A 22,401-nucleotide genomic window follows, 5' to 3' on the forward strand; every position below is an offset into this window, starting at 1 on the left:
TGCATTCATACAACCCTCATGGGCATCGGCGAATGTGTTATAAGTACACACGTGACGTCTAGGGATGATGTGCGGGTCAATAAGTGAATTCAAGTATGAACTCGATCATTCTATGCGGATCAATAGGAGTCGACAGGGTTCAAATCATTAAACAAGTATACGGTGGCGGCGACCGGTATATTTGTCTTAATATATTCATATTAGGTCTTCAAGGCCTATAACAATGAGAATTCACTAATAGTGAGACAAAGCCTACACAATTCAATCCCATATTGGCAAGTTGATAGAGTCGACAGAGTCTAATCAATGAAACTCCCAAATGCCCATTAACACCTCGATAATGGCTATGTTGAATGTAGATCTCAATCAGAGGGCTTAACTCCAGCCATTTCAAATGCCTCCAAACTTCCACAAAATACAAGCACTTTCAAATAACCCCATCACCCCGATGATGGCCGTGTTGAATGCAAATCTCAACTAGAGTGGTTCATAAATGTTTTCAAATGTCACTCAAATGCCCAAAAATCCAAAAACTATCAAAATTCAAATATGTAAACTTGAAATCAATCATCCAAACACTTAAAGCAAAATCCATCCACCTTCCACAATAGTTCGCTGAGGTGGACAAATTCAAATATAACTTCAATTCACATAGAGCTAAATGCCTAGTCGAAAATATCTGTATGATCCATTCTCAAACAGCCTCCGCCATTAAGGACGTGATACGTGTCCTCTAACTGGTGATTTTGCTGCCAAATGGTACCGCATGATAAAAGATTATAACCTGGGGCCCTCTGAACCGAGTGGTTTTTCCGCCAAATGGTACCACTAAATATCGGTTATGGCCAGAGCCAGTACATTCCTTATTGGCATCAAATCCTTGAGATATAAATCAATAGGATATGATTGATAGGGCACAAAGCCCTCTGTTAGCTAAGGTGGATTCAAATTTGTCCCCTTAGAAAAACATTTACCCCATGTCTACAAGGTACCCTTAGACAAAGCAACCCATGGCTGCCGACAAGGATCCTTCTGTCAGGTTGGGTCGACTACCTCCTCTGACTAAGTAGACCAAGGACCACAATTGCCCGGGATGATGAAACCATGTGATCTTGATCGGGTCCATCATCCATTCCCCTACTTTCCGCTTTAAGTGCAAGATGGTGAAATTTCTAATTTTAAATATTCAATCTCACAACCCCTGAGCCCATGTTGCTACTATATGTCAAATATTATGTATTCTCTACGTATTTGATTGACGACTAGCCTTAATCAAAAGTTCTCTCTCGTTATTGAGAGGGGTAATTAACTATAGGGGCTTGCGCCTATAGGAAACCAGAACTCAAATTATAAAGTCCTCGTAAAAATGAGGGTGAAATCTCTGGGTAGTGTCTTATCTACAAACCCATCTGCCTTTCAAAATTTACCCCAGAACTTAAATCCGTTAAAACTCCCCCAAAGAAAAGCACATCAGGCGGAGGCCGGGGCCGAATTTTTGGAGCCCACAAATGGTAGTTCTTTTTTTGAGTGAACTAGAGATTCTTTTTCCTAGTTATTTAAATACTGGATCTAATAATAGTAATTATCACTATTATCATTCAATGTGTGATGCTCAATTTAATTGGAATAATCACATTGATAGTTGTATTTATAGTTATCTTTGTTTGGAAATCAATCATGACAAAGTTAAATTATTTGTAAGTCTTATCTTGGATTTGAGGACCTTGGAAATATTTAATTAAATCACAATTATTGATTCAAGCAAATTAAAATAAGCGCTTATAATTTCATCTTTAATCTTAAGCAACAACAACAACGTTAGGCCTTTAGCCCATTGTGGGGTCGGCAACTTGAATTCTTTTTCTCTATTATGTCTTGTTAAGTATAAAATTCTAATTTAAATCTAATAAAAAAGGTAATTTCTAATACTTTATAACCAAGATTTTTAGGTCTAAATATTTTTCTTAGTATAGGTCAAATCTAATACGTCTACTCTCTTAATTGGGTCATCAAATGACCACATTTTATGTGACCAAATCATCTAAGGTGACTCTCTCTAATCTTATCGACCGCTGGAGCTACTCCAACCTTGTCACGTATATACTCATTTCACATTTTGTCTCTAAGAGTAAAGCCACTCATCCACCTGAACATCCTCATCTCTGCAACACTTGACTTAATTTGATGTGTCTCTTTTAATAGCCAACATTTTGCGTCATAAAGCATTGTAGGTCTCACAATCGTATAGAATTTTCCCTTAAGTTTGAGGTGTAAGTTTCTATCACACAATAGGCTCGATACATTCCTCCATTTTAACCATCCAACTTAAATTCTACTAATAATATTTCCATCTATTTCACTATCACTTTGATCAATAGACCTAGGATATCTAAAACATATACTCTTTTTAATGACTTGATCGTCAAAAGTTTCAATCCCCCAACTAAATCTATTACTACTAAAATTACACTCCATGTATTTGATGTTAGATCTACTCAAACGAAAATGTGTACTCTTCAATCTTAAGCAACAACAATAATCATCTAAGCAATACTTTTTTGATCTCCAACCCATCTGGATCTAAAATATGTGGCATCTGCACCCCATAAAAGGCCCAAATTGGAGTTGGGCTAAGGCGATATGAGAAGTTATACTTGATCAGGGCTTTCTAGACTTATTCATTGCTTGTAGATCCTTTATCTAGAAAAGGCAAAGGCGATGCAACTTATCCTCTAGCTCCCTCTGGTTAGTTCTATTGACCATTTTTTACATGAGTTCATTGAATTTGTTATGGAAGGTACATAGAAGACATTGAACATTGAAAATTAGTTCAATTAAACTCACCCTCTCACTAGGAAGCTAAGAGAGCATAGAATATAACCCAGGGAGCTTTGATAATAAGGAATTTATAAAAGGGGTTGATGGACTTCCACTTCATTTGAATGTTGGGGGAAGGGGGGCACGACAAAGAAAAAATGGCCTCCAATTTAGTTAAAAGCTTTGCCTTTAAGGTGTTGGTAGGTGTGAAGGAAAAGATCCAATAAACAAATAAGGCTTCTTGTTGAACATTTAGGGAAGTCATGGATAAAGGTGCTTGAATCATGATCATAACAATGTTATATACTGATGGGCTTGATCAAGATGACCAATGAAGCTTACTAGAGGTACCTTGGATCAATGAAATGGAAAGAGGGGGCTTGGGGACAAGAAGAAATAGACTCCAATTTAGCTAAAGCTTTGCCTCGAAGGAGTTGTCATGTGTGAAGAGAACGATCCAACAAACAAATAAGCCTTCTTATTGAACATTGAGGGTGGCTATGGAAAAATTCTTGGCTCTTCATCAGAACAATACTAGGTACTATGGGCTTGATCAAGATGTCCATGGAAACTTACTGGAGGTGCTTTGGATCCATTGGGGTTATAGTGCTTCAATTGTTGCTAATTTGATGAATTTAGAATCGAATGGCTTAGGTCTGGGGAATGGGTGCAGTTGGGCCAGCTCAAATCTAATTCTCAAGGGCTACAATCGAATCAAGAAAGTTTAAATTTTGATTTACTGTGTAGACTAATGAGCCTAAGTGTCAATTAGATCAATTTTGAGTATAATTTTCCAACTAAACACATTGGATTTATTAGGCTCTAAATCAACTAGGTTAGGTTAGGTTGGGTGAGATTCTAACCACCTAATGATTAATGTCAATGGGTCTAGGCTCCTAGGGTCAAGTCCATGATCTAATGGATAAAATTGATTCAAATGGGTCAGGTGGGCTAGGGGTGTCAATTCGGGTCAACCCGTCGGGTTCGGGTTGAACCTGACCGGTAGCGCGGCAGTAGCAGCAGCGTGTGTTCGGCACGCGCGGCAGTGTAGCATGTGGGGCTGCGGGGCAGGCGGGCAGCGGGCTGGGGCAGCGGGCAATCCGGGCGGGGGCAGCGGGCGGGAAATTCAAATTTTCTTAAATTAAAGGGTTTTCGGGTTGACTCGGCAACCCGCTGGGTCAACCCGACCCGACCCGTTTTATCAAACGGGTCAAATCTGCGAACCCGAACCCGACCCGTTTATCAAACGGGTTGGGTCCAACCCGGATTTTCGGGTCGGGTTGTCGTGTCGTGTCAAATGTTGACACCCCTAAGGTGGGCTAAGGTCAATCTAAGGCACAACTATCCATCTATTTAGGATTCTAAGGGTTCCTAAGGGTCCAAGTGAGTCCAATGAGGGTTTTAGAGGTCATGAGTGGCCAGTAGCAACCTATGCTGTATTAGGTACTTGGTTCAAAGTCTTAGGGCCACTTATGGTCAACTATATTTGATGAATCAATCTATGTAGGCTAGGAGTTGCATAAAATGTACTAGGTGACAAATGAGTATAAGCTAGAGGCTAGAGATAAACGAACATGAATAATATTTAACTGTGCAAGCGGAGAAAATATCTCATTGTCTATGGCACAAGCTTGTGTGAAGTCTTGAGCCACTAATCGAGCCTTATATTTATGAATTTGTTCATTTGCCTTATATTTGAGTACAAAGTTCCATTCGCTTTGAACCAGATTTTTATTTTTTAGAAGAGCAACAATTTATCTACTCCCATTTTCAATGAGGGCTCTCATCTCCTCTAATATTGCTACTTTCTACTTTAATTCTTGAAAAGCTTCATAGATTTTACTTGTTATTTCAGCATTATCAATCTTGGTGGTAAATGGGGACAATTGTGAATGCGTCAAATTATTAGAAATTGGGCATTTGGTACATGTTCTTACCTTTTTTCTGAAAACATTGGGAAAATCTAGATCAACAATAGGAGCTTCCTCATTTAGACATTGCTTTGGGTTAGATGATTGACTATATTGAAAGGTTTAGGTCTCATTGGGTATACTAAGACAGGCTTGTTAATGATTATTTCTCCCTCTACTTCTCTCTTCTGGTTACTCCTGCAATCTGATGGAGATTTTCTCTCAGCTCAGAGTTGGAATGGAAGAGTTTGGAACATTTTTACAAATATGTTAGGGGATAGTAGGGTCCCAATGATTTTGGTCACTGAACTCTTATCCTTGTTGGGTAATATTGAAATAAAAAAAACTTATTCTTATAGCATGTGGCGTCAAGAGAAACTAGGAATTCTTTCAAGTTTGGAGAAAAATATTTATAACCTTTTTGTATTGGGGAATATCCAAAAACACATATTTGATAGCTTTTGGATCCATTTTATTATAGATTGGTTAATGACTGCCTATAGACAATACACTTGAATATTTATGGGGTAAGCAATCAAGAATCCTTGTGTTTGGTATTGATCAAGAATTACACTTAAGGGGGTGGAAATTAAAATGTTTTGGATGTTAGATAGTTGATAAGTAATTAGATATGAGAATGTCTTCCCCCCAATAGGAGTTTAGGACAATTTCTGAACATAATGGAACATGAAACTTACAAAGATGACAAATCTTCTTTTAGATACTTCTTTTTGTTAAGTTTAAATGCTAGAACTTTCATTGAGTATTCCATTATCACATATATATTGAGTACATTCTTGAGAGAAATATTTTATTACTGTTATCAATAAAAAAAAATTGAACGAAAGTTTGAAAAATATTTCTGATGAGCTTATGAATTATTTGAACAAGGCACAAACTCTATATTATTATTTCATGAACTTGCAGGTCTCTAGATGTCACTATTGATAAGATAAAAATCCTCAACGGTTTGTAGGGTTGTTCACTCTCTAAGGGAACATTCCTTTTCTTGATTAATAAATTTGGTTACGAAGCCTTCAAGTAGAAAAAATTAGGATGACCTTACTTCATATGTCATAACATAGCATCATAGTTTTGAAGATTAAAGTTGCAAACTACTTTGTTGTTGGAATTTGGCCAAGTCCTCAGTGGTGGTGAGATAGTAGAGTCCACTTGTCTCATAAGCACTACCAATTATCTTCTCCAAAGACTGGCTCTGTAACTCACAATTAAAAAAAAACATGTTACTTTATAGTTGAGAGATACTGTTAGTAACTTACTAGCATATAGCAAATTGTAAGTTAATTTGTTACACAAAAAATAACAAATTAACTTTATATGATGCATAACAACGGTAATTGATCATATATCCTAATTCCATTAGTTTGAGAAATATGTTTGAAAGTTTATTTTAGAACAAAATACACCTGTGATATTAAAATGAGTCATAATCCTTGATAGAAGACTCATGCGAACTTTCAAACAAGAAGCTGCTCGAACACCCCTCTTCTCAGCACATTCTTTGTCTACGAAATCTCAGAACTCGTGTGATCGATGTGCGCTAAAGCTTATGTGACAATCTCAGAGCTCGTGTGATTGATCTGTGCTAAAGCTTAACAACAATCTCAATTTTTCAACCATCATCTGTTCAAGGATTTGTCTAAGATAAGTTATATTATTTTTTTGATTATTTTAATTACTGGCAATCCTATGTTATAAAACTAAATAATAAAGTAGTCATGATTGTACAAAAATCAAAAGAGGAATACATGTAAACTCAGATCTGATTTTGAATTGCTAATCCACAATCTCCTTCCATTTCTTAGATCCTGAAAACCAGAAGCAATATCACAGTGAGCTACAATAGCTCAACAAACCACATAAATTAATCTAAAATTTTAAATATTTTTTTCAAGGTCTTTTTATATGTTGGGCTTTATATCTTTCATGAAATTTTCCTCCAACATTTCCTCCGTAACCCCCCTCAACTGCCCTGGAAGCGACTGAAATCTCTCCCCATATTCCATGATGGTTCCTTCCTGAGTTAAGGCAAAGAATTGCTCGTGTAGGTCTCCTTTCTGAATTGCTTGAAAATGTTCCAATTAACAATACTTAAAACTCCTCCCAATAGTGGAACAAATATCTAGCCTCCCTCCACTTGAACCAAGCTAGCTTTCCCCTCTAGATATTGCCCTGCTGCCTTAAGCTTCTCCCCTTCATTTAACCTATTCACCGTGAAATACCTCTGCACCATGTACACTCAACCATGGGCATCCTCCTCTTTAAATATTTGCATCTTTAACTTCCTTACCCTAGTATCTCCAGTCCAACTTCCTCTCCCTCAAATGGTTCCCCCCTGTGTATCTTGGGTGGGAATCCCACTTTTCTTCCCTTCGTGCATGATTCGATTCTCATGGCTCGGCTCGACCCCTCCATCTTTGGTCATCCATTCCCTTGCTCGAAATATCTCCCATAGTATTCGGCTATCCTACCACCTTCATCACCAAATTCTCTCCTTGTTGTCCCCCATTCGGAAATCCTAATCCGTCCCTTATCGGAGCTAGTGGTATAAGTGAGCCGAGCCGGCTTGTGAGCTGGCTCGAGCTCGACTCGTTTATGTGCTCACGAGCTGAGCTTATCGAGCTCATGAGTCGAGTTCGAACTTGATGAGGCTTGGCTCGAGAGCTCACGAGCTGGCTCGATTCACTACTAATATTTTAAAAATATTATTTTATTTTATTTATTATATTTGAACCCGCCTAATCCCACCTAAAAATTAATACTAAATGTTTTGCTCATCCCGCCGATTCTATTTGAGCCGGCTCGAATTCGAGGCGGGCAGCTCACGAGGCGGATGTGTGGTTGAGGAGGTCGCGTCAACTCATGCCACTTGCCGAGTTCGAGCTCACTTTCCGACTGACGAGCTGAGCTCAATAGTGTCAAAATTCAACTCGTTTACACCCATAATCGGAGCCCTATGAGGTGGCTCTTGATCAAAGAAACTTTCCTCGTCGAACTCCTCTTGTCCGATCTCCTTTCCCTTAGATTCAGCCAAGGGAATCTCGGTCAAATCTTGGTTAGGGTTAGCAATCGGAATCACCGGTGAAGATTTAGATTGCATCTGCATAACTTCCTCATCATCTCCTTCAACCCTTAAAATCAGCTCTCCATCTGATTCTCCATGGTTGAAAACCTTCATTTGATGGTTGAGAACTTCTACTCCATTTTGGATTTAATTTGCTTCACTTCGCCTTCTGACACATCCACCTTCTTTCCGTCCCAAATATTGTCCCATTTTTTGCTCAAATATAATTGTTATATCTTGTGAAAATATAATTTAATTATCTTGCTGTGCCAGTTTGCATTGTTTGGTTTTATGGAGAAAATCTTCTTTTAATGCTTATCTTATGGACTTCTTAACGATGCCACCATCTTGTCCTTAAAACCAAGAATGCTTTTGACAGGGACATAAATCTGATTTGGATTCATCTTCTAGTATGCGTAGCGCTAATGATTCTGGATCTGTCATCTCAAATATGAAATGCATCGTAAATCTAATCAGTGAAAGAGTCATGCAGTTTTCTGAATGTAAAAGACTGATAACTCAAACGTTGCATGTATTACTCTCTGAAAAAGGAACGGATTCAAGTGTGCTGCTATGCATACTGGATGCAATAAAATTCTGGATTGAGGATGATTTCAAGCATGTTTCATCGGGAACTTCAAGCATGTCTCTTGCTTCAAAGGATATTGTTTCCTATTTACAGAAGCTATCACTAGTTGATAGGAGGGACTTCTCGTCAACTACATTGGAAGAATGGGACAAAAAATATCTTGAGCTTATATATGGTTTATGTGCAGATTCAAGCAAGTATAAGTTACAACTTAAATGCTTTTCCCTTTCTAATATGTTTCTTATTTTACCTATTTAGCTTTTATCGTGAGCTTCAACTTAATGGTTACTAGGTATCCTTTGGCACTTCGTCAAGAGGTATTTCAGAAGGTGGAGCGACAATATATGCTGGGCCTAAGAGCGAAGGATCCAGAAATTAGACAGCGGTTCTTCTTACTTTACAACAATTCTTTTGAGAAAACGTTGTTCATCAGACTTCAGTATATTATCCAATTTCAGGACTGGGAAGCCGTGAGTGATGTTTTCTGGTTGAAGCAGGGACTTGATCTTTTGTTGGCAGTCCTGGTGGAAAATGAACCAATCAATCTTGCTCCAAATTCTGCACGAGTGCCACCACTTATGGTATCAGGACCACATCTGGACCGTTCATGTGTTCTGCCACAGGTTTCCGATGCTCCAGATGGCCATGAGAGTGCTCCGCTCACATTTGAATTTCTTCTGACTAAGCATGCTCAGTTTCTAAATGAAATGAGTAAACTTCAGGTAATTTGTCCTCATCTATATATATTTTTTCAGCCTTTCCATTCCAGTATATATATATATATATATTTTGGTTTCAGATATTTTGTAGTGTGATGTATCATTGGGCTTGGGATCTGTTCTGAGAATTTGGTAATAACTTACGTTACTTTCCTTGTCTAGGTTGCCGACCTTGTGATTCCTTTAAGGGAATTAGCGTATGCGGATGCTAATGTTGCATATCATTTATGGGTATTGATTTTCCCAATAGTTTGGGTCACCCTTCAGAAAGATGAGCAAGTTTCTCTGGCTAGACCCATTATATCACTTCTGTCTAAAGACTACCACAAGAAGCAACAAGCAACCAGACCTAATGTTGTGCAGGCACTTCTAGAAGGTATTCATTTGTGTCACCCCCAGCCTCGAATGCCAAGTGAGCTAATCAAATATATTGGGAAGACTTACAATGCCTGGCATATCTCTCTAGCTCTCCTTGAGAGTCATGTCGTGTTGTTCATGAATGAACCAAAATGTTCTGAATCACTTGCCGAGCTTTATCGATTGCTTAATGAAGAAGATATAAGATGTGGATTATGGAAGAGAAGGTCAATTACCGCAGAAACAAGAGCAGGCCTATCTCTAGTCCAGCATGGTTACTGGCAGCATGCTCAAAACCTCTTTTATCAGGCAATGATCAAGGCCACACAGGGTACTTACAACAATACAGTTCCCAAGGCTGAAATGTGTCTTTGGGAAGAACAGTGGCTTTGTTGTGCTAGCCAGCTAAGTCAGTGGGATGCATTGGCAGACTTTGGAAAGAGTGTGGAGAACTATGAAATTCTTTATGACTGCCTTTGGAAGGTTCCAGATTGGGCTTATTTGAAGGATAATGTAATTCCAAAGGCTCAATTAGAAGAGACACCAAAACTTCGTATAGTTCAAGCATTTTTTTCTCTTCATGATAGAAATACAGGCGGTGTTGGAGATGCTGAAGGTACTGTGTCCAAAGGCGTTGAATTGGCACTAGAACAGTGGTGGCAATTGCCTGAGATGTCCGTTCAGTCCCGCACACCACTTTTGCAGCAGTTTCAGCAGCTTGTTGAGGTCCAAGAATCAGCAAGAATTCTACTTGACATTGCTAATGGAAACAAACAAACATCTGGAAATTCTGGTTCTGGTGTTCACAGTGGGTATGCAGAACTCAAAGATATCTTTGAGACTTGGAGGCTTAGAACTCCTAATGAATGGGATAACATGACTGTTTGGTGCGATTTACTTCAATGGAGAAATGAGATATATAATGCTGTAATTGAAGCATTCAAGGACTTCGCATCAACAAATCCACAGCTCCATCATCTTGGTTACCGAGATAAAGCATGGAATGTGAATAAGCTTGCTCACATTGCACGTAAGCATGGCCTGTATGATGTTTGTGTGACAATTCTTGACAAGATGTATGGTCATTCTACCATGGAAGTGCAGGTACTAGTTCTATATTTAATATTTTTCAGTATTTCATGGTACTTTTTAACTTTTAGTGTCTTTGTGCATGTCTTTGTATATTTAAATTTAGATGATAAGCTTTTCTCCTCCTAGGATGGAAGACGTACGTTCTTTTCTCAAGCTCTTTTTTTTGTTCTATTTTGTGGTCTTTAAGCATATAACAATACGTTTCATATTCATCTACAATATGAAAGCTACTTTTTGTTGAGCTTCACCAGTTTTCATGTAGATTTGATCATTCATCATGCATGTAAAAAGAATGAGGTTGATCAAATGACAGGCAAAAGAAAATTTAATTTTCCTATATATTTCGCCAATAAAAACATTCAATGTGTTATGAATATAATGTACTATCCATGTACTAAAGCCCCATGTCAGTCGTGAGATACCCAAGAAATCATAACTTTTTTGTTCGATGCTTTCCTTCGAAAAAACTTTTGATGCGTACAATGGTAACGGTTAAATCTAAGCCTCTCATTCTCATGTTAATCCCACGGCTAAAAGAAGGGATCTATGGGAAGCCCGCCTTAATCACGTTGAACACCTTCCATAGATGAACAACTGATTTAGGAAGAGTTATATTTCATTATTATATAGTTATTTGTTTCCTTATTAAACATCTTGTATAAATCTATAAATAGGGATTGTAATGTATAATAAAATTCAAGCTTTTCCCTCTTATTCCTCTCAAATCCTCGTTTCTAATATGGTATCAGAGTGCCGAAGGAATTGAAGAGGAAATTATTGTGAAGAAGAGTCCTTCATTGCCGTTAAAGAACGATCGTAGATCGTCGAAGGAGGAAAAGAAGAAGAAATTAGAGCCTGCATATGGACGGAGCTTTGCCGACAGATGCCAGATAAAGCCTTGCTGAAGACGGACGCCGCAGACGGAGCCCCCTACGAACTGAAGAAGAAGCTGAAGCCAGGCGAGCTTCCAGGTGTGTGAAACAGAGCCCCGCATGCGGAAAGAGCCAAGCGAATCTCCGCTTAGGCGTATGGGAGGAGCCTTTGCGAATTGAAGAATAAGCCGAAGTCGTGAACCTCCGATCCGACAAGAAGGGAAAGTCGTCGAAGGAGCGTAGTCGAACAACTTTCGATCTGACATGAAGGGAAAGTCGTCGAAGGAGCCTAGTCGAACATACATGAAGGAGCGAAAAAAGTGATGCACCTCCCGCTCGGACAAAGTCGCTTGAAGAGGTTCGCTCAGACGATTCGATCGGAAGCTCCTTCCAATTTTTTCCTGTTCGACTTAGATCCGCATAAACGCCCTCTCGATTATGTGGGATGGGCCGACAACAACAACAAATCTTAAATCAAATTTGAGACCTGATTAAGACCTGATACCAGCCTTTTATTGCTGATATAATCAAATCGGTTGTTATTGTTGTACCATAATGTCTGAAGAAAATTTGTCCCAAAGCATAAACTAAATTTAATAGTCTATGCTCACCAAGGACGAGGTGACCTCCAAAGCATGCAACCTTCCTATCGTCTCAATGGAAAGAACTATCTAAAGTGGTCTCAATTTTTGAAGACCTATTTAAAGGGAAAATGAAAAATACAGCACCTTCTCGGAGGACCAAGAGAAGGAGATCCTAATTTTTGGGCATGAGATGAAGCAGACTCTATGATTATGTCATGGTTGTGGAATTCCATGAGTACTCCAGAAATTAACGATACATTCATGTTCCTTTCCACTGCAAAGGACATACGTGATGCTGCCAGATAGACCTTCTCCAAAGCTCGGGATGCAGCTCAAATCTTTGAAATTAAAGTCAAAGTAGGAAGCACAAAGCAAGGGAGCAAGACCGTGACGAAGTATGACACTCTTCTAAAAAATCTATGGAAAGAACTTGATCACTACAGATGTATAGAAATTACATGTCCGGAAGATGCTGCGATCCTAAAGAACTTTATTGAAAAAGATAGAGTTTATGATTTTCTTGCAGGACTAAATACAGAATTTGATCAGGTTAGAGTCCAGATCCTTAGCAAAGAGGAGACGTCATCCCTTAATGAAACAATTTCTCTCATCTACGCTGAAGAAAGCCGACGAGGAGTGATGTTAGAACCAAAAGTCGTTGAAAGTTTAACAATGGTGATGAATAGAGAATCGTCATGGAAGGAGAAAGGTAAAGATTCCTCAAAATTCAAGGACAAAGACTCACTTTGGTGCAGTTATTGCAAGAAGTCAATACACAAAAAAACGTGCTGAAAAATACATGAAAAATCCCCCAGTAAGGAGTGGAATCAAAGAACTGAAACAAGGAGCACATCACATGCCAACAACACTACAAGTCAGCCCATCCCAAAAGCACAGTCCAACCTTGGAGAACTCAATAAAGAAGACATTGATAATATGAAATGACTCATGGTATCTCTTGAAAAACCAAATGCATCTTCTTCACTTGCACTCTCAGGTAAGTTTCCGATTTTTATTAGTTTAAGTGCTTTTAGAAATCATTTAAAAGAATTATGGATCATTGACTCAAGAGCCATATATCACATGACCCACTCACCTACCCACTTCATCAACTATACTCCTTGCCCAAGCAACAAGAAAATCATCATTATTGATGGTTCTCTTATCACGATAAAAGGCCAAGGAGACATAACATTATCTCCCAGACTCACCCAAAAAAATTTGCTACACGTATCTCAATTATCCACAAATCTAATATCAATACAAAAACTTACCAATGACCATTATTATCAAGCTTTATTTAACCCTACTTATTGCTTATTTCAGGACCAGAGATCAGGGAAGAGGATTGGATTTTCTAAGGAGAAAGTTGGGTTGTACTACCTGGATGAACTAAACCAATCTAAAAATGATGCTTTATGTTACTCCTAGTTGATAAGAATTCTACTATTTGGCTTCATCATTATAGGTTAGGACATCCATCTTTTGATGTATGGATGTCTTAAGACATGTATTCATAACTTTTTCAGAAATTAAAAATAAACATTTTCATTGTGAAACTTATGAGTTAGCCAAACATAAAAGAACTTCCTTCCCAAATAAAAATGAGAGATGTGATATTCCTTTCTATCTTATTCATAGTGATATATGGGGGTTTTAAAAAATCCCCAATATCTCTGGGGCACGCCGGTTTGTATCATTTATTGATGATTGCACTAGTCTCTTGGATCTATCTCCTTAAAAATAAATCTGATGTTAGCACCATTCTTTTCATTTTTCATACCATGATCCAAAATCAAGGGATAAAAATAAAGAGATTTCGCTCCGATAATGCTAAAGACTATTTCAACCAAACCCTTTAATCCTACTTCCAAAGTGAATGGATCATCCATGAGTCCTCCTGCTTTCACACCCCACAACAAAATGGGGTTGCAGAGAGAAAAAATGGTCACCTTCTAGCTTCCAGTTGAGCTTCTATTCCACTACAATACACCCAAATTATGTTGGGGGAAGCCCTCCTAACTGCAACTTATCTCATAAACTGACTACCTTCAATAGCCCTAGTACTCAAAACTCCAATGGAGATTTTGTCCTCATTTTACCCCAAACCCATCATAACCTCACACCGAAAATATTTGGGTGCACTGCCTATGTTCATATTCATAGCTAAATTAGAGAAAAATTATATCCAAGAGCACTCAAATGCATCTTTGTTGACTATTCAGCTACCCAAAAAGGTTACAAGTGTTGTCATCCACTTACAAGAAAAGCCCTTGTCTCTGTTGATGTTAACTTTGACGAACAAAATTTATATTTTTTCAAGCCTCATCTTCAGGGGGAGACTGAACTTGAGGGAGATGATGAAAATGAACTAACACATCTTGACCTTCCTCAACCACCTCAAACCAATCCACCTGAAAACTAGGATAGGGAAACAAAAGACAAAGCTGTCATTAGATTTGGAAAGGTATACTCCAGGCATACAAGTTCAGATTGTGCTCCAAAGCAGATCCAATAATCTAAACCATCTCCTAGAAATAAGATAAGCTTATCACCTCCCTTATACCTTTATAACCAACTCTATATCCTTCAACTTCTCATCCTCACACAAAAATTTCTTGGTTACACTAGAAGATATCTATATTACTAAATACATTTATGAGGCCTTATTTGATGAAAATTGGAAAAATACCATGATAGATGAAATGCAGGCCCTAGAAAAGCAACAGTATGTTGGAGATCATCAATCTACTGACAGGGAAAAAATCGGTTGGCTGCAAATGGGTGTTCTCCATAAATTGCGAAGTTGATGGCACACTAGAAAGATATAAGGAAAGACTAGTCGCAAAATGGTATACTCAAACATATGACATTGACTACCAAGAAACCTTTGCACCTGTAGTCAAGATGAACACTGTCAGAATATTACTCTCACTAGCAAACAGATAGAACTGGCATTTGAAATAATTTGATGTGAAAAATGCATTCTTGCATGGGGATCTGGAAGAAGAGATATTTATGAAAGTACCACCAATGTTTAAGGAAAAATCTGAACGTAACAGTATGTGCAGATTAAAAAAGGCTCTATATGAGTTCAAACAATCACCAAGGGCCTAGCTCAGAAGATTCTCAAATTTATGTTTCTTAATAGGTATAAACAAAGTCAAGGGGATCATACATTATTCTTTAAACACTTCCTGGGGGGGAGTCACAATATTATTAGTATATGTGGATGATATTATCTTGAACGAAGAGGAGAAAATTAGTTTAAGGAAAAGTCTTACTAAAGAATTTGACATCAAAGAATTTGATAGACTAAAATACTTCATCTGAATTGAAGTAGTCCACTCCAGCAAAGGAATCTTCATTTCACAACAAAAATACATTAAAGATCTTCTAAAAGAAACTGGTAAATTAGCTTGTAAACGAGCACCAACATTAGTAGAACCAAATTTTAAACTGGGGGAAGCAAAAGATCTAGATGTAGATAAAGGTCTTGCCAGAGACTTGTAGAGAAATTGATCTACCACTCTCACACCAAACCAGATATAACATTTTCTGTAAGCATGGTAAGTCAGTTTATGCAAAATTCAAAGCAGGCTCATATGCAAACGGTAGACAGGATACTGCACTGCCTTAAAGGAACTCCAGGGAAAGAGATTCTCTTTAGAAGAAATCGCGGAATGACCCTAGAAGCATACATTGATGCTGATTATGCGGGATCACCAGTAGATAGAAGATCTACCTCTTGATATTGCACATTTCTTGGAGGGAACCTAGTTACATGGAGAAGCAAGAAATAGAATTTGGTGGCAACATCCAATGCAGAAGCAAAATATAGAGCTATGTCCTTGGGAATATGTGAGTTATTATGGATCAAGGTGATTTTAAAAGACATAAGGATCAAGTGGGACAACCCCATGAAGCTACACTGCAACAACAAATCGGCAATCAGCATAGCCCACAATCAAGTCCAACATGACAGGACCAAGCACATAGAGGTGGATTGACGTTTTATTAAAGAGACATTAGCAATGATCTAATTTGTATCAACCATATACCATCGAAAGATCAACTCGCAGATATCCTCACCAAAGGATTGGACAGCTCTGCCTTTCTCAGAATGATTGCCAAGCTGGGAATGACGGATCTATACTCCCTAGCTTGATGGGGAGTGTTAAATCTCAACCTCTCATTCTCATGTTATTCCCACGGCTAAAAGAAAGGATCCGTGGGAAGCCCGCCTTAATCACGTTGAACACCTTTCATAGATGGACAAATGATTTAGGAAGAGTTATATTTCATTATTTTGTAGTTATTTGTTTCCTTATTAAACATCTTGTATAGATCTATAAATAGGGATTGTAGTATATAATAAAATTCAAGCTTGTCCCTCTTATTCCTCTCAAATCCTCTTTTCTAACAGTAACCACATTAGCTTTAAAATGAATCATGTTGTAATGCCACAATTTGATAGTTTTAAAAAGGATGGTGTTCCTGATCTACTGTTTCATTCCCATACTTAGTTTTAAATGGAGAAGAATGACATTATCTTATATATATATATATATATATGTGTGTGTGTGTGTGTGTATACACACACACATGATTTGCTGCTTTTATGTATTGCATTCTATTTTTTTAATTTTTCTCTTGCCCTATCATCTTGCAGGAAGCCTTTGTGAAAATAAGAGAACAGGCAAAAGCTTATCTGGAAATGAAAGGAGAACTAAGCAGTGGTCTCAACTTGATCAACAACACTAATCTTGAGTACTTTCCTGTGAAAAACCAAGCAGAAATATTTCGCATCAAAGGAGACTTCTTGCTAAAGATGAATGATTGTGAGAATGCTAATCTTGCATATTCCAATGCTATAACTGTTTTCAAACATTTGCCTAAGGGATGGATAAGTTGGGGCAATTATTGCGATATGGTATATATTGTTCACGCCCTTCTAATTGTTTTTCTTCATATATTCTTGAGAACTCAATGTCTATATCTTGGCAGGTTTATAAGGAAACACACGATGAAATGTGGTTAGAATATGCTGTGAGTTGCTTCTTTCAGGGCATTAAATATGGTGTTTCGAACTCGAGGAGTCATTTAGCTCGCATACTTTACCATCTTAGCTTTGATACAACAAATGAACCTGTTGGAAGAGCTTTTGATAAATACATGGACCAGTTACCACATTGGGTCTGGCTTTCATGGATACCTCAGCTGCTTCTTTCTTTGCAAAGGAGTGAAGCACCGCATTGCAAGCTAGTTCTTTTAAAAATTGCTACTGTGTATCCTCAGGTGTGAATGCATCTCCTACCTTTCATGAAGTTGTTTTTGTTGTTTCATTCCATAAAATTCAAATTTCTTTGGATCTTCTGCAGGCTTTATACTACTGGCTACGTACATATCTCATGGAACGACGGGATGTTGCTAATAAATCTGAATTTGGAAGGAATTCAACATTGGCTCAACAACGCATGCAACAAACCGGTTCAGGGTCCAATGGTATGTCTGATGGAAGTGGAAGAGGTCTGAATCATGTTAGTAGTGGCTTGCCTTCTGAAAGCCATATTCATTCTGGCTCCCAAAATGGAAGTACTTCTGGTTCTCATGATGGAGGAGGTACTCAAGGGCAAGATTCTGAAAAACCAGCTAATGCAGAAGCTGCAGTTAATGCTGGACATGAACAACCTCCACAAGCTGTAGTTCAAGAAAACAACCAACTTCCATTTAGGCGTAATACTGCACTTGGTTGGGCTGCTTCTGCGACCAGTGCATTTGATGCTGCAAAGGACATAATGGAAGCTCTTAGGAACAAGCACCCAAACTTGGCTAGTGAACTTGAGGTAAAAATAACCACCACTGACCCGGGGGGGGGGGGGGGGGGGGGGGGGGGGGGGGGATTTTTTTACCTACTTAATTGGCTAGGAGGTTGGTGAGTGTAGCCAATTGGGCCTTACATTCTCTCATTTTATTTTATTAAGCTATTTTCTTTAATTGTTTATAATTTTATTTTCCCTCCAGAAGAGTCTTTAGAGGTGGCCTTGGTTTATTAAAAAGGAGCTACCTACGCCTCTTATATTCTTTTTTTTTTTTTTTTTTTTGAGAATCAAGAACTTAGAATTTGTTCTAGGTTTCTCTCCTCTTCCAACAACCCACTGTAGGTTGTTCATCCCCTTTCTCCACCGCTCTTTTTCTTCCCCAAGTTCTTAACCTGCTATCTGCCACCCTCCCAACCATCTACGGCTATTGGGCACTTGTTCATCTTCCCTAGGTGTATAACCTATTGTCCACCACCCTCCTAGCCACTACAACTATTGTTCACCGGTTTTCTAGTGATTGCACTGCTTCCTTTATCTCAACCTTTTGGGAATGATTTTGGGTATCATATAATATTAGAGCCTAGAAAAAGCCTCGAAAATGCCGCTAAGAAAATCCAATCTGCAACCAATTCAAGGATCTTTAACTGAAGAATTGTAACAGGAGATTCACCAACTACAAGAACGGTTTGCGGTAATGAAACTGTCATCTGATTAAACGTCGGAATGAGGAAGAACATCTAGAAGAGGAGAAAAATTCATTTCACCAAGAAGCTTCTAGTGAAGAGGAGGAACCACCTGGTCCTTATTATCGGCATAAATCAAGAAGACCCTGTCCCGATTTCGAATTCAATATAAATATTCCGCACTTCGATGGTAAATTTGATCTAAATGAATAACTCAATTGGTTACGTATTTCTCAATGAATTCTTGAATACAAAGGGCATCTCTCGATCGATTGTCAAATTGACATCCATCAAGTTAAAAGATAATGCCTCCTTGAGATGGGAGTATTTGAACCGATCAAGGCAGTGTGAAGAGAGAACTAAGATCAATTTTGGTTTAGAAATGGATAAAGAAATACAACAAAAATTTTTCGAAACATTATCAACAAGATATGTTTATCTAACTACACAATCTCCAACAACAAGAATTCTTGGTAGAATGTTATACTAATGAATTTGAACAATTGAGGTTGAATTGCATCTTGGTGGAACCATAAGAAAATACCACAACTCGGTTTCTTGGAGGGTTGAGCCCATTCATTGCCAATGTGGTGCAACTGTAGCCCTATTGAATGATCGTCGACGTAATCAACCTTGTTGTCAAGGTAGAATAGCAATAGCAAGGGAATAGCAATATAAACTCGTGAACAGTGATAGGCGGACCCCCAATACCAGTTAATGTGATTGGCTGATAGCCATAACTGGCAAGAAACAATGCAGACGAACTATTGGCCCTCCCCACTGGCCCTGACAACCTTCCTTTCTACTCAAGGTGGTTTAAATGCCATGTCTTAGGGAATATTGCATCCAATTGCCCCACGATGATTATTGACCTTATTGGAAGAAGCACCGTTCGAGGCCATTGTTCCAATGGATCAAGAAGCTGACGAGATGGTAGAAGTACAACTTCTGCCTGTTGATGAAGGTGAATTGTTGGTGGTTTGCCGCTTTTGAATATCCAATATGAGAAGGAGAACAAATGGTTTCATCATAGCATATTCAGAATAAGATGCACCGCCCATAATAAGGTGTGAAATTTGGTGATAGACATGGGGGGAGCAGCAAAAATGTGGTATGCACCCTCATGGTGGAAAAATTGAACCTTCCCATCATTCCGCATCCAAGACCTACTAGCTTTCTTGGCTCAAGAAGGGAAGCAAAATCATTGTAAGCAAGCAATTCTTAGTGCAATTTTCAATTGGAGGAAGATTTTAAGAGTAAGTTCTTTGTGATGTCATTTCCATGGATGCTTGCTATCTTTTTCTTGGAAGGCCATGGCAATATGATCGCGGGACCAAGCGCGATGTTTCCTTCCACAAAGAAGGGAAATTGGTGTGTTCATACCTTTAAAAATTTGGATGAACCCATTGCTCACCCCAAAGTAAGTGGTGCCCCAGTCGCTCTTCATGCAGACATGCAAAAGAGCTAACTACAGGTTGGCCTTGGTAGTATTTGAATCCAATCGGGAGTAGTTCCAACTGGCGGCCATTTTCTAAGATCTCCTCCAATTGTTTATGAATATATTTTTAGAATTTATGCCCGTGAGACTTTCCATTGAAGGAAATATACCTTAGTATTGACTACATTCCAGGATTAGTCATTCCAAACAGCCTTGCATACTAGATGGCCCTAAAGGAGTACACTCCGAACTACAGTACCATAGTATTGACTGCCAATATGCATCCGCCAGGATTAGTCATTCCAAACAGCCTTGCATACTGGGCCACATGGGTTGGTGCTCAGCCATACTGGGCCACATTGGGATGACTGCCAATATGCATCTTATATGTACCTACCATTTTCCTTGTGGTATTATCTCTTAGTGTCACTTTATATCCATTCCTGACTTCCAGCGATATGAATTTTATTATGTCTTCCATCATATACTTTGAGCATTCACTGTCCCTAAACCCTAAACCCTAAACCCTAAACTATATACAAGTTTATACACGATATATATAAGCATTTTATGCACTATAAATAAGAATTATACACACTATGTGTAAGTTTAGGGTTTAGGGTTTAGGGACAGTGTGGCTGAGCACCAACCCATGCATAGTACCCTCCCTTCTCATGCCAAAAAAGGATGGAACTTGGCGGATGCATATTGGCAGTCATCCCATAAATAAAATTACTATCAGATACTGATTCCCCTTCTTGCTGTTAGACGACCTATTTGATTAATCACATATTGAGACTTAATTTTCAAAAAGCGATACAAGGACCAGATATCATTAGATATAAATGCGACATAGAGATAAATGTAAAAGTGCATTCAAAACCCGCAAATGTCTATATGAATGGACCATCATGCCTTTTAAGCTCTCTAATGTGCCCAACACCTTTGTGTATTTAATGAATTGGATCTTTTAACTCTTCTTGGATAAGTTTATCGTTATTTATTTTGATGACATTCTTATTTATAGCAAGAACATGGAGGAACACCTATAGCATCTCTAACCAGTGTTTGAGATACTCCATGAACAACAATTGTTTACTAACCCCTCTAAATGTCAATATTTGACAACTATAATTAGAATCTTGGGCTATGTGATCTTTGTAGTCGGAATTGAGATGGACCCTGCAAAGATCAAGACCATCTTCGAGTGGCCAATGCTACAATCCATGACTGAGATCCAACGATTTCATGAGTTGGCCTTTTTTTATTAACTTTTAATTAGAAACTTTATCAAGTTGGCTGCTGTGAGATCTCGTTCCCTTATTGTTCCTCTCTGAATTGGATTTTCCTCCCAGGATCGGCCGGGACGATGTTGAGATCGTCCAGGCCGATCAGTGCATTGAAAACAGCTGATTTCTGGAGTGTTTCTGGAATGATTTCTGGACTGGATCGTCCAGGACGATTTTGGATCGTCCTGGGACGATTAGTTTATGGCAAAATCCCGAGAGCAAGGGGTTTTGGCAAATTAATTATCGTCCTGTATCGTCCTGCAAAATCGTCCAGTACGATTGGAAATTGGTCACATCGTCCTGGACGATGTCGCGATCGGCCAGGACGATCAGACTAAGGTTATATGGAAATCAACTCGTTCTAAGGAGAGAGAAATCATTTTTATAAATCAGAAATATCTGAGGAGAGAGAAAGAGAAGAAAGTTAAAGGAATCTTGGGTTTCGGGAGCCGCGGAGTGCTTTTGTCTGACGCCGCTGTGGGAGAAGTGTAGATCTCGTGGTAAGGCTCCGAATCCTATTTCTGTTTTCAAAAGATATTTGTGATTTGATCGTGTTGTGTACGGTTTGTGTTTTTGTTATCGAAAAATTGACCTGATTTGGTATTGACACAACTTTCACCGCACAACTTTTAGTATGTTATATATATGAATATTGTACACGATTTGAGTATATTCTGCGATGATTTTACCGGTCGGAATTGATTCTACGCGATTTTAATTGAATAGAAAAATATCATGATGTTATTTGATGTGGATTCAGTAGAATTAATAGTCCTTATATTGATGTTGTGAACATTCTATTGTAATTTGGTGAATTGTGATTTTGTAGGATTTTTGTGTAAATTTGATAGACTGCCGTTACTCTGCCCGATTTTCGTATGATTTCTGATTTGTCTGAGATTGATAGATTGAATAGATATGAATGTGAATATTGATATGATTGCTTTAATATTGATTATTGAATTGAATATTGAATTGACTATTGAATACTGGACACAAGTGGAACTGGTTGAATGTTGGTTGGAGATTGATTGACCTGTACAGGATGGTGGGCCGACGGGCTTTCCTTTAAATATTGATTATGGATATATGGATGGGAGTCATAAGGAGTTCTTATAGATATGCCGACGGGCGACCGACGGGC

The 22,401-nt window shown here is 38.4% G+C and overlaps 1 protein-coding gene across 1 annotated transcript in view; it reads left to right on the forward strand.

Annotated features, from left to right (window-relative positions):
* Positions 1-22,401, forward strand: part of LOC110092851 (transformation/transcription domain-associated protein) — a gene marked incomplete at its 5' end in the record, with an annotated part of 60,923 nt that overhangs the window by 31,684 nt on the left and 6,838 nt on the right. The window contains 6 exon segments of the mRNA XM_020817549.2: positions 8,192-8,598; positions 8,694-9,123; positions 9,283-10,581; positions 16,698-16,958; positions 17,033-17,323; positions 17,407-17,871. Of these exon segments, the coding sequence (XP_020673208.1) occupies positions 8,192-8,598; positions 8,694-9,123; positions 9,283-10,581; positions 16,698-16,958; positions 17,033-17,323; positions 17,407-17,871 (3,153 nt within the window).

Source organism: Dendrobium catenatum, unplaced genomic scaffold (assembly GCF_001605985.2).
Source record: "Dendrobium catenatum unplaced genomic scaffold, ASM160598v2 fragScaff_scaffold_1220, whole genome shotgun sequence".
NCBI lineage: Eukaryota > Viridiplantae > Streptophyta > Magnoliopsida > Asparagales > Orchidaceae > Dendrobium > Dendrobium catenatum.